The sequence below is a fragment of the Morone saxatilis genome, unplaced genomic scaffold (assembly GCF_004916995.1).
Source record: "Morone saxatilis isolate NCDOM2014 unplaced genomic scaffold, NCSU_SB_2.0 Contig1, whole genome shotgun sequence".
Lineage (NCBI taxonomy): Eukaryota > Metazoa > Chordata > Actinopteri > Moronidae > Morone > Morone saxatilis.
Window position 1 is genome coordinate 7,957,693 of NW_023339651.1, and position 11,800 is coordinate 7,969,492.

At 39.0% G+C, this 11,800-nt stretch overlaps 1 protein-coding gene across 1 annotated transcript in view; it reads left to right on the plus strand.

Moving 5' to 3' along the window:
* Positions 1-4,325: 4,325 nt before the first annotated feature.
* The window catches only part of LOC118329361 (testican-2-like), a 38,637-nt gene continuing 31,162 nt past the window's right edge, over positions 4,326-11,800 (plus strand). Inside the window, exon 1 of the mRNA XM_035663507.1 lies at positions 4,326-4,597. Within this exon, the coding sequence (XP_035519400.1) occupies positions 4,421-4,597 (177 nt within the window). The 5' untranslated portion in view covers positions 4,326-4,420. The remainder of the gene's footprint in view (positions 4,598-11,800) is intronic.

Sequence of the window (11,800 nt, forward strand, 5' to 3'; positions counted from 1 at the left end):
AGCACTTTATCATGGGATGATAAAGTGCCCCACTCTGCCTTTGATTGGATTTCCCTTACATTCTTACCCTAACCCTAGCTAATCTCACTCCTCATGTCTAAACCTAACCAACCAAACCAATGAAGGCATTTAGCCCAGAGGCAGAGCATGGTGGGTCATGACTTTTCCACCGTGCGGAAAAAAAAATTGGCTTCCAGTCGACAAAACACATAAAACGCCCTGACTAAGTGCTAATCCTAACCCTGTCTGCACACTGGAGTCCTTTTTATTATTTTATTTTTGCCCTTGCCCCACCACTGTCCAATATTTCAGGAACTGCTTTATCTGAAAATGACATTGGATACCTCACTAACATACTTTTGAGAACATTTAGGGAGAAAACAAAAACAAAATGGCAGTTCAGGCTATTTTCAGCCCATCAAAAATAGCTCAAGTTTAAGCTGAGTTCTGCTGCAAATAACACTAACAACCAAACCTGCACGATTTTCTTTCTTCATCAAAACATCATGGGAAACAGCTCTGGCAGTAACCTAATAAATATCTAAAACTGCTTCACTTACTGCAGGTGTAAATTACTTACGGAGTTCCGGTTTACACAACCTTTTATGGACAAGCATTACAACACGTCCGTAGAGATACTGGATAAATTATCCAGTCAAAAAATATGTAAATTATTTAATGAAACACCGTGAGAAAACACACATTGTCATCCAGTATATTATAGATAACATTTTCTTTAATAAACACTCAAAATATTCAAAAAGGATAAGAATAACCACAAGAAAGGAAGTTCTGGATCAATGATTGAATAATCTATCGAGCTTGTAAAATGAATAGACCAGTAGAAAGATTTATTCAAGTTGTACTTACCTCTTACACACCTGTAACTGTCCACATAGAGTTTCTTTTTGAGAGTCCTAGTAGGGAAATAACATGGCACTCGCAGCCAAAATCCCATCAATACCCTTCGATTGCAGTTGATATAAAACTTTGTATTTGCATTTTCTGTCGATCTAAGATGAATTTTTCTTTACCACCACTGTCAGCAGGGACATTTGAGCCCCTCGCCATTTTAGCAAATACAAAATGAGAATTTTAGCATTCGACAGCATCACATGACTCTCAGCCACAGATGGTTCATCGAAGCCTCGGAGGAGCATGAGACCTGTATGAAAACAAGATGATCTGGGGTTATTCACCACTGTCATCAAGACTGAAAGCCACAAATGGTCACTCACAGTATTTTGAAAAGTGAATCTATTTAAAGAGATGGAGGGGCGAGATTCCAGCTGAAGCTATTAATCTGGTATTGATCTCTGACTGCGAATTCAATCTGATCAGTGAAGCACAAACATTCTAGAAAATCATTTTTGCCTGTACCACATGTGTAGTAGTATAATAAGTATAAAGATGGTTTGCTGTGATTACTATTCCTTCATGGTCTCTGTGCTGCTGCTTCAGATATTGATAGAGTAGGAGAGCTCTTTACAATTAAAAAATAAAGATCTTCTCACCCCTAAAACTCACCCTCTTAACAGATAAACCACTTTCATCAGCATGTTTTTAATTTATTGTTGCTGTTGTTGCACATGTAGGATTCCCTTAGGAGCTGCTTTCCAGAGAAACATTTCCAAACAACAGTAGTCAAAAACTAATGGTGCAAAGCAGAACACGGTCTTTAAATGCTTCTGAGCGACCCAGTTCAGCTGTGTAACCATCAATCAATTCATTTTCATCATGACATGACTGATGACGACCTCTTGATTAACACATCATGTCCGGCACCTTGTACTGTTGACGTGCACAGCTGGCTGACACTGCGGGACATTTCTCCTGCTGCCCTTGCGTCCCAATGCTGGAGCTCTGCACGCTTGGGAAAGCCTGCACCTGCCACATCAACCATTTTGATGCCAGTGTCAGAGCTAGTTTGGCCAGCTAAGCAGCATCCCAGGAATGCTATCCTGCCCCCCCGGTTACTCAGCCTCGGCCAATATTGGTAACCTTAAACTCAAATGAATCTGAGCAGAGCGCTGGATTATGTTTATCTTCATGGGGATGAAATAGAGAGCGGAGGGAGTGAGTGAGAGAGGGCATGGAGAGTTTAGGGAGCAGCAGGAATAACGTGGGCAGACTTAAAATGATGTGCAGGTACAGCAAAACCTTGTAGGTCACAGATTCTTGAAGACAAACGTGGCATCACAGCAGCAAATATATCCCGTATTTAATCTCTTCAGTCACACAGTTTCATCCTTACATTATGTTGTTGTGCAGGCAATCATTGCTCTAGATTGTTTCAGTCATTGATTGATTATTGATTTTAAATATGCTTACATTTCTATGCTGCATATCATGTATATTTTTTCATTATAGTCTTTATATTTTCTATTATAGCTTTATAATGTTTTAGTTTTATTATTCTTTATTGTACTTTTGCATTACATTTCCCCCTATGCTTCTGTGTCAAACCTTTCTCCCACAGGGGATCAAACAAGGAATATCTTATCTTATGTTATGCTGAGTTACAGGGAAATGTGTGAATGTACAAGACATGCATTACATCTAGAGTTTTCTGATGCAGTTTCAGAGAGCAGTGAAGGATGAAATGGTTACTTTGATAATAATTGATCGCCTCTTTAATGTACTTTAACGTATAGACAATAAAAAAAATACAATGTCGAGTTGATTTTAATATTTATACAGAGATTTATGTAACAAACAATGTTGGATGTCCAGAGATGTTTCCCGAAAATAAAGAGCCACCTCTGGATTGACTTACACCTTGCCTAAACAACTCATCAGAATATGGCAACCAGCCAGCCGCTGTCAGTTGTTTGCTTCATATTTATTTTACTGACATGAAAGTGATATAGATTTTCTCATCTAACTCTGCCAGAAAGCTGAAAGGCATATTTCCAAAAATGTCCTTTAAGTTAGGTCCTGCTTTATTCCCTTCAGTTAGTTTGAGGTACTGTCTTGAAGAATGTTCCTGTGTCAAACTCCAGTTTTAAGACCTTTTGTTGTTTATCATCATTGTGCTGATATTTAGCTTATTACTAAATGAATTTGCGTTAAATCAAGTATGTGGTCAGGTAATATTCCCACATTGTACAGATAGTGTGAGGAACAGTGCCGGGAGCTTACTTTTGCCTCAGGCCTCCCTTATAATCTGTCCACAGTAAAACAGATTAACAAATACCAAACATTTCCCAGTAATAACTTCTCAGTTGTGAGGATTTGTGCCTTTCTTTGTCTTATTGTGAAGACATTTGAAAACATCATCTTCGGCTTTTATTAATCAAGAATATAATCAGCAGATTCATTTATAATGAAAATAGTCAAGGGGGTGTCTTGTGTCAGCTGCAGTCCTGCTATTATTTAATTTCCTCTGGAAAAATCATGGTTCTTTCTTTCTTTAAAATGCTTTGAAATCTCCAATAAGATTAAATAAAACTTGATTTGATTAGTTTACCCCACATAATTGATGTTGCTTCTGAGGTACTGGAACAGTCTTTCAAACTACTTTAAAGGAAATTTAGGGGAAATGTTGGGTTCAGATTAACACAGTTTCCCCAAATAATTCACATAAAAAACAAATTGCTAAAGTATAGAGCACAGAACCACGATGAAGGTTTGTTCTGGGTGTATATCTAAGAGAGAGTCACACATTTCACAGTAAAACACCTTACTGATCTCAGTCACTCTAACACATTCTCTCTCTGTGATGAACAAATTAAAAATTAAATTGAGCTCATTTTAAGATAAATGTAAGTAGTGTTTCCTCAGTGACCCTCAGCAATGTGTGAAGCCTAGTTTGGGCACCACTGTCTTATGGTATTACTGCATTTGCAGCAATTTCCCAGCATTTTTCACACTTCTTCCAACTTTATTGTTTAAATGCATCACTCAATTTCACAGCCTTGCTCTTCTGTAAAAGAGCTCAAGTCAATCAGCCTTATTGGCACAAATATAAGACAGACATTGGCTTTTTCCAAACACATTTTAATAAGATAAATATAGTGTTATTGATCATCAGTACAACAATACACATCTGTTCCACTGCTATGATGCATTTGTGATAGTGTGAATGAAGTGTGACTATCAGGATTTCCAAGTGTGTGTGTGTGTGTGTGTGTGTGTGTGTGTGTGTGTGTGAGCTGCTTACAAACAGACAAAAAGCCCCAAAAAAAGAAATCGAAAAAATGAAACCAAGTAAGCAGAAAGAAATGATTAGTGCAGGAGTTGATCCTTTAACTCCCTTTCTCCCTCCCCTCTCCTCCTCCCTCTCCCCCCCCCCCCCTCTCTCTCTCTCTCAGTCTGTTGAAGCAGCAGCAGCAGCACCAGTCTCGTATGTGGATCATTGGCAGTAGGACAGCAGCAGCAGCAGCAGGAGATACATCCCAGACCAAACTGCCTGAGCAACATGGTCGTTTTGCGAATTGTCGTTTGCCTGTGCCTGCTGGTGGGCTTCTCGCTCCAGGTGGAGGTGAAAAGTGGGAAAGAGGCAGGGAAAGCCGGAAATTTCATGGAAGATGAGCAATGGCTGTCAACCATCTCCCAGTACAGCCGTAAGATCAAACACTGGAATCGCTTCAGAGACGTGAGTGGTGTGTTTAGTGTAATTATACGAGCGTGTGTTTGTCGTATTCTTATCTTATGGCGCTTGAGATGCTGTGTGTGGAGAGGACGCGGGGTTGTTTTCTCAGGTGATGTTGCGCACAGTTAACTGTCGCTCTGAAGTGCAGATACGCGCAATATGAGCAGTTTCTACTGAAGAAATAGTTCAAAAAGATGGAAATATTACACAGTATAAAATGTTCAAAGATTGAAATGACTGATACATTCATATTTCCTTTCCCTTTTTTCTTTTTTTGGAAAGGTGCCTTATTTCATTCATTGTCAGCCCTTAAATTGGCTGACAGGTCTTAACAGGCTACTATGATATATTAGGTTGAACTGACACTTTTATCTATAGACCTTCTTATAAGTGAATGAAATACAACTGGAAGGAAATCTATGACATTAGCCCAGCTCTCGAAAGCTTCTTCTGGGATAACTGTGATATTCCCTAACAGTCTCTGTATTCACTGATCAATACCAATTGATCTGCCATACTGCACATACAATGTAGGGCTCACAGTTAAGAGGCTTCTATAACTCAGGAGCCACACAGCAAGACATCAGCTGTGTATCCCCCCAAAATCACAAATATGAAGCACTCTCAGGGAACAAACATTTCTTTTTTCCCTCATGGATCTGTTGACTTAATTCTGTGCTGTAAAAGAGCAGCTCTGTTTGTTCTGTTCAACCAGATCTCTTCACTGGAGATGGACAATAAATGAATTGATCAAATTACAAACAGGATGTCCTACAAACACATACATATTGCAAATTAGAGCTGAAACAGTTATTCGTCGATCATCAGAAACAGTTTTTTTCTAGTTTATGTGTCTCAATTGTGATCATTCATGAGCACTTTTTAAAATATATATAACACTAAGCTAAATGTCTTTGGGCATTTTGCATCTTTTGATATTTCATAGATTAACAGACTAACAGATTAATCGAGAATATAATCAGCAGATTTATTGAAAATGAAAATAATCCTGATTGCAAGGCCTTATCGTAATCTTTAAGTAATAAATTGTTGGAATCACATGTAGTTAAACTAAAAAAAAAACTACACAGACAGTGACATTTTATGACATTCAACCAATCAGCAGCCCAATAGTCCAGGTCATGGGATATTGGTCAAAACCTCTATCACAGTAAGTCATGATAGCAATATGATGTATATTGTCACAGGAAATTCAATTGAGACACCATAAGTGGATACAATAACCAGACTGGAGTGTCTATTTTTTGGTTAATCCACCGAATGAAATACCTAAGAAATCAACATTATGCAAAATCCTGTAAATCCAGTATTGCCATAAAGCAGTCCTGCTCATGAATGTTCACCATTTCCCACAATGGCCTCATACAAACAGAGATATTACAGGATTAGCTACCTCAGTGTATAAACAGTCTTGCATATACAGTAAGTATATGAACCAATACATGGTGAGAAAGTATTTTGTCACTTGTGCCATCTGTTAATGTTGATCTTGTGTGGATGCTTTACATATTTTTTGGGTTCTGTGTTTCAGCTGGCTGCAAGACAAATGTCCCTTCTGCGACAATTAAGTTAAAGTTGAGTTGAATCCAACTTTTACACGCCCAATTTCAATACCTCAACTCAGGATATGTGCTGATACCGAGTACTGATCTGATACTAGTGGTCCCCTTTTCCCAAAGTCTGTATGCCTCACTGTCTGCAACTTATTGGAATTATTTTTATGTAATGTGATATGAGACCAGGGAATGGCACAAAATGGCACTGAGTGGGTGTCCTGCTCCTTGAATTAATGAAATTGATTGTGAAAACACTGAATTTTAGATGATATCTGACATAGAAATAGTTTTTAACTTGAGTTACAACAGCCCTGCAATAAATTCTACCTTTATAAAGGTTATAATGTTAAAATTGTTTTAAAAAGTGTAATTTTGGATGCTGATACTTGTGGTGCTGTTGAACTATATTTTGATAAACTAGACAACATAGTTTGTGGATATGCGTGTGAGCATTGTCAAGGGTCACGAGGTTATGTGTCGGGTGTGGCTCATTGGTACAGTCGTGAAACCTCCCTGGTACCAAAAAGACAGAACACATGGCATGAATCAGGATGTGAGGGATCTCTGAGGAAGAGTAGTCCGTTAGCAACGGCTCAAATCAAAGCCTCTACCTTGACAACCGGACGGTCGTTTGATCCTAATATCACCTCAGACAGATAGTCTTATCAATGTTGGCCAGACAGTAGCTGTATTAATTTGGACCATGCTTGGTGGGCATGCAGGAATGTGTCCCGCTGCCCTGGACCACCAAGGACCCAAAAAACTTGTTGGAGAATCTGTAATTGCAAATTTGTGCTGTCATACAAAACTGAACACTACCTTCGTAGGTTTTTTGCCTCACCTGTCTGATTGGATCTGCGGTTGACTGACAGAGAGGCTGAACAGGGAGGGATGGGGCCTTTTTGTGGGGCTTTCAGTGGCATATTTGGGGCATGTACACCGACACTGTCCTAAGAAGATTTCTAGAAGTTCAATCCATTTGAATTGAGTTGCATCCAGATTCTGAATTTACAAAATGTTGTCAGAAATCTTCACCTCCTAAAATAGGTATTGCATGTTTCAGTATGGTGACATAATGCTGTTGATTGTTGGGTGAAAGGTGGGGCCTGCAACTAAACTGAGCTCACATAAAACAGGATTACAAGGATATACAGTGTCTAGTAGTGCTTTAATTTGTCTATGAAAGCATTAGAAAATTGTGAAAAATGCCTGTCACATTTCTTAGAGCTCAAGGTGACATCTTCAAATTGCTAGTATTTTTTTTTTTTCAGACCAACAGTCCAAAACCAAATTATATTAAAATTGCAACTATATACAACTGAGAAAAGCAGCAGATCATCTCTTTTGGGAAGCTAGAAGCAGCTAATCTTTAATGTTTTGCTTCATAATTCATTTAAATGATTAATCAACTGTCTACGGTGGGTTGGATCACACCTAATTTGTACATTTCTTTGGACAAAAGTGACAAAATGAATAGAAGTAAATGTAAAAATGTGATCCCTTGATTGCCAAACTGATTAATCAACAAATCATTTCACCACTAGAGTCTGTGAAAGGTATTCACCCCTCTGACCTTTTCTTGTTTTATTGTTTTACAACTTTGAATCCCAGTGGATTAATTAGGCTTTGCTGCAGCTCATCATTAGAGAAAGACTCTTAAATGTCAAAGTGAAAACAAATCTGTTGATCAGTTTCATAAAAGTTAAATTAATCTGCTGTGATTAAAATTTGCTAAATCATAAACGATGAAAAAGTCACAGTCGGTGGGGTTGGATACTTTTTAAATCTGGGCCTACAGTGTGTGTGAGTGTGTGTTAAGACCTCAAAGGGTATTCATTGGTGTTTAGACTAAAGATTCAGTACAATAAATAATTAAAGTGAAGCAATTATAGCAACATGTTGAGGCTTTTTAGAGTGATGTACAAATGAGACAGAAGTACAGTGGCAAACAACAAATTATCAAAAAGCAAAGATAGTTATATTTTCCCATTGCTGATTAAAAATGATGCACATAAGACCACAGATATTTTTTTTAAGAATTATAAAGTCTTCATAGGCAATCACTAAAAACAGCCAACCATATTTCTTTCCTTGTTCCAACTTCCAAAAAATGGGATAAAAATTTAAATATTATATTCCTCCTTTTGCTGGGGACCCCCTGCAGCCCACCAATGGACCCCCTGTTGGTCCCTGGACCCCACTTTGACTTTTTGAAAACACTGGTGTAATTCATTGTCACTAAAAATTGGTTTTAAAAGACTAGCATGGGAAAGGTTTGTGGTTTGTGCCCTTGCTTATACCTGCCTCTTCATGTAAATCTCATCCAGGCAATGTTGAACCACAGCACATGATAGGATGACTGTAGAGAGCCGAGCTGGTTCTGCTCTGGTTCTGCTCTTATAGGACTATTTTCTGCTGTACTGGGCAGTGAGGTACAGCATCTGAAATATAAAAGAGTCATATTTGTTTACTAGCTGTCTTGGCAAGCAGCTGGTGTGAAAACAACAAGCAGGAATATTCATACTGCATCTAAATAAAAATAGGCAAAAAAAAAAAAAAATCACCATGTGGGCTCTAGAAAACAGCGATGTCAGTTTGATTGATCTGACTGGTGTTTAAATTGGACCAGTGTACGTATGATTATCCAGCATGCAGACATAATAAGGACACTTTGAAAGGAAGAACAATAAGACCCAACAGCTGCAGAGGCAGGAGGTGTTGGGATAATCCACAGCAGGTTACAGCATGTTAAACAAGCTCCATTATGACTGGCATCAGTGTTAAAGCTGTAATCATGACACACTGCAAATGTCAAGACATCAAATCGTCCGATATAGATTCCCTCACATTCACGTTTGCACAGAATTCACCCACACAAAGCAGGCCAACAGGTTGCAAATATATCCTCAAATGAGGCTGTTATTAGCTCATGGCATCTTCCAGAATCAGCTCATCGGTTAAAATAACCCTTCTCTGACTAATTGATGTATTTTTTTTTGTCCCAACACAAGTTCCACTTTGCATTCTGGTGTGTTTGGGTGGATCTGCTCAGTGGGAGCTCAGGCCACCGCTCATGTGAACAATACTGTGCTGTTCATTCGCAGCCAGATTCTCCCATCTCTCTGAGCAGTGCAAAGAGGGAACTCATTAAGTAGCTGTGCAGCCTTTCAGCCAACCACAGAGGGCTGTTTAAGGTTTGCACCTGCTCTACTGCCAGCTACATTTTTAATGAGGGAAAATTGCTACATCTTTCTCAGGTAAATGGCTCCTCGGGTCGTTTGGTTGTTAAGATTAGCACTGAGTAAAGCAAAAATAGGAGTGATCATTAGCCTTATTGGTGCTTGCGAATTAATTTAATTTAGGACAGTGATAAATGCAATAATTAGATTACAATGAGTGGTTCCTCAAATTTTACCCAAGCCTCTCAGTGTGCCTAAATCTACATCCTCAATATTCATGAAGGAATATGAAGAGAGGGAGAAAGAGAAAATAACTGTAATCTTAAACACAAGCTTCTGGGCTGCAACTAATGAGTATTATATATTGTTTCAATTATAAAATGTAAAATAAATAGATAAACAAGACTCTTCAGCCATGCTAGGAGCTCTGTGAGGCTGCACAGCAGTGCTTTGAGAATGATGCTAATGTCAGTGTGCTAACATGCTCACAATGATAATGCTAACACATTTAGCAGGTATAATGTTTACCATGTTCACCAGCTTACTGTAGCGTGTTATCATGCGAATCATTTGCTATTTAGCCTAAAGCACAAAGTACAGCTGAGGCTGATGGGAATGTCATTAAGTATTTGCAAGTATTACGATTTATCCGTGGACATGCATGTTTGTACCATCCAATAGTTGTCAACACATTTTCAATTGTGAACATGGTAGCATACTGATGTTAGCATTAAGCTCAAAGCAACGTTGTGCAATTACAGCCTCATAGAGCCGCTAGCATGGCAGTAGACTCTTAGTTTTGTATCAGTTATATATAATATAAAACACATGGTGAAAAATGCCCATCATAGGTTTCTAGAGCCTAAGGTGACGCCTTTAAATTGCGTGTTTTGTCCAAAAAGAGTCCAAAACACAAAGACTTTTCTCTCAATGATATGACACCAAAAAGGCGCAAATCCTCCCCTTCAATAGAGTCAGAGAATGTGTTGCCATTTTTGTTTGACTTTACTTGAACTATTCATTTTCTGTTGATTGACTAATCGACCAGTCATTTCAGCACACTTCAGCCACAGTGGCATGTAAGCACTTTAGAGAAGGACAGCAAGCAGCTTGGATGAACCAACTGAGCCCTAATAAGAAAGCTGATGCTTCATCCAACTATGGATCAGTCATTTATCCGTGTTGCTGTCAGATGATGGCGATGGCCTGGTCACTGATCCTACATCAACTCAGCTCCTCTGTGAGAGCTCTTAGATAAATGCAAGACCAGGGTTCACTCTGTTGTTTCTGCTGAACATGATGCTGTTGCATCCAAGTGACAGTGAGCTCCTTTACTTAGCTCAAAGACACGCTGCCAGCTGTGGGTTTTTCTGCTCCTGTCATCAACCTCAGCCATTTATTAGCCTCCCACAGGATTTATGCTCCAGCACTAACAGCCAGTGTAATTATGGATATGAAAAATTAGAAAAATTAGAGCAAGTGGACAGTATGCAATTGTGGAAAATATGATAATGAGGCCTATTTTCAATTAAAAGTGAATGGCAGTGCGGGGGTAGAAAATTAAGAAGGGAGAAACCATAACAGTTAAATGAGCTAATAGTTATCTGTATTTCCTCTGCTGTGTGAATCTGAAGATCACACTATCAAATCAACTATCTGTGAAAATCTTCTCGTTGCACACTAATGAGATCAAAATGGCAGAAGTGGTGCTTTCCTCTTGTCATTACCATGCATGTCTTTTACTGGAGGTGAATGTTGGGGGGGATTTGCTGCGAGTGTTTGGACTGCTCAGATACGATTCACAGTGGAAACAGAGAAGAAAGGAGATCCTGTTGGCTTCCAAACACAAGCGTGGGTGACTCCTAATTGAGTGGAGAGGCTGTTTTGTGTTGTTGCTCCTGTGGAAAAGCTCTGCTCGCGGGAAAGCAATTTATGTTTTCCAAAAAAAAAAAAAAAAAAAGCAATGAAGCTCAACGGCTGACTTCGTAGCAGGGGAAAGGGGTTTTCATATAGCAAAGCCTGTCCCACAAGCTTGTCCAAATTACACAGAATTACAGTACGAAGAAGCTACTTGTTGTGAGAGGACAGTATATGTAGATGAATGTTTTTCATAATGGACCCTGGCTGCGCCTACTTCATCAGTGTATTAACACACACAACACTAACATTGACGGCCTGAATTCCATCTTTTCTAGCCGTTAACTTCTCTGTGAGTTGCTGAAATGTCGGGCTGAATAATTAGCTGTTCCAAGGTTCTTCTTCTGGCTCTATTGTTCATGCATTATTTATAGTGGCATCTGCCTGAGAGAGAGTTGTCTCTGTACTGGTGAAGCTTGTCTATGTCTTGCTGCAGGCAGAGCGATAAATGCTGCCACTGTGCCTATGTGTCTGTCTTCATTCAAGGCTGGCATGGTGGCACACCCAACACCCAATCAATGATTGAGCTTTTT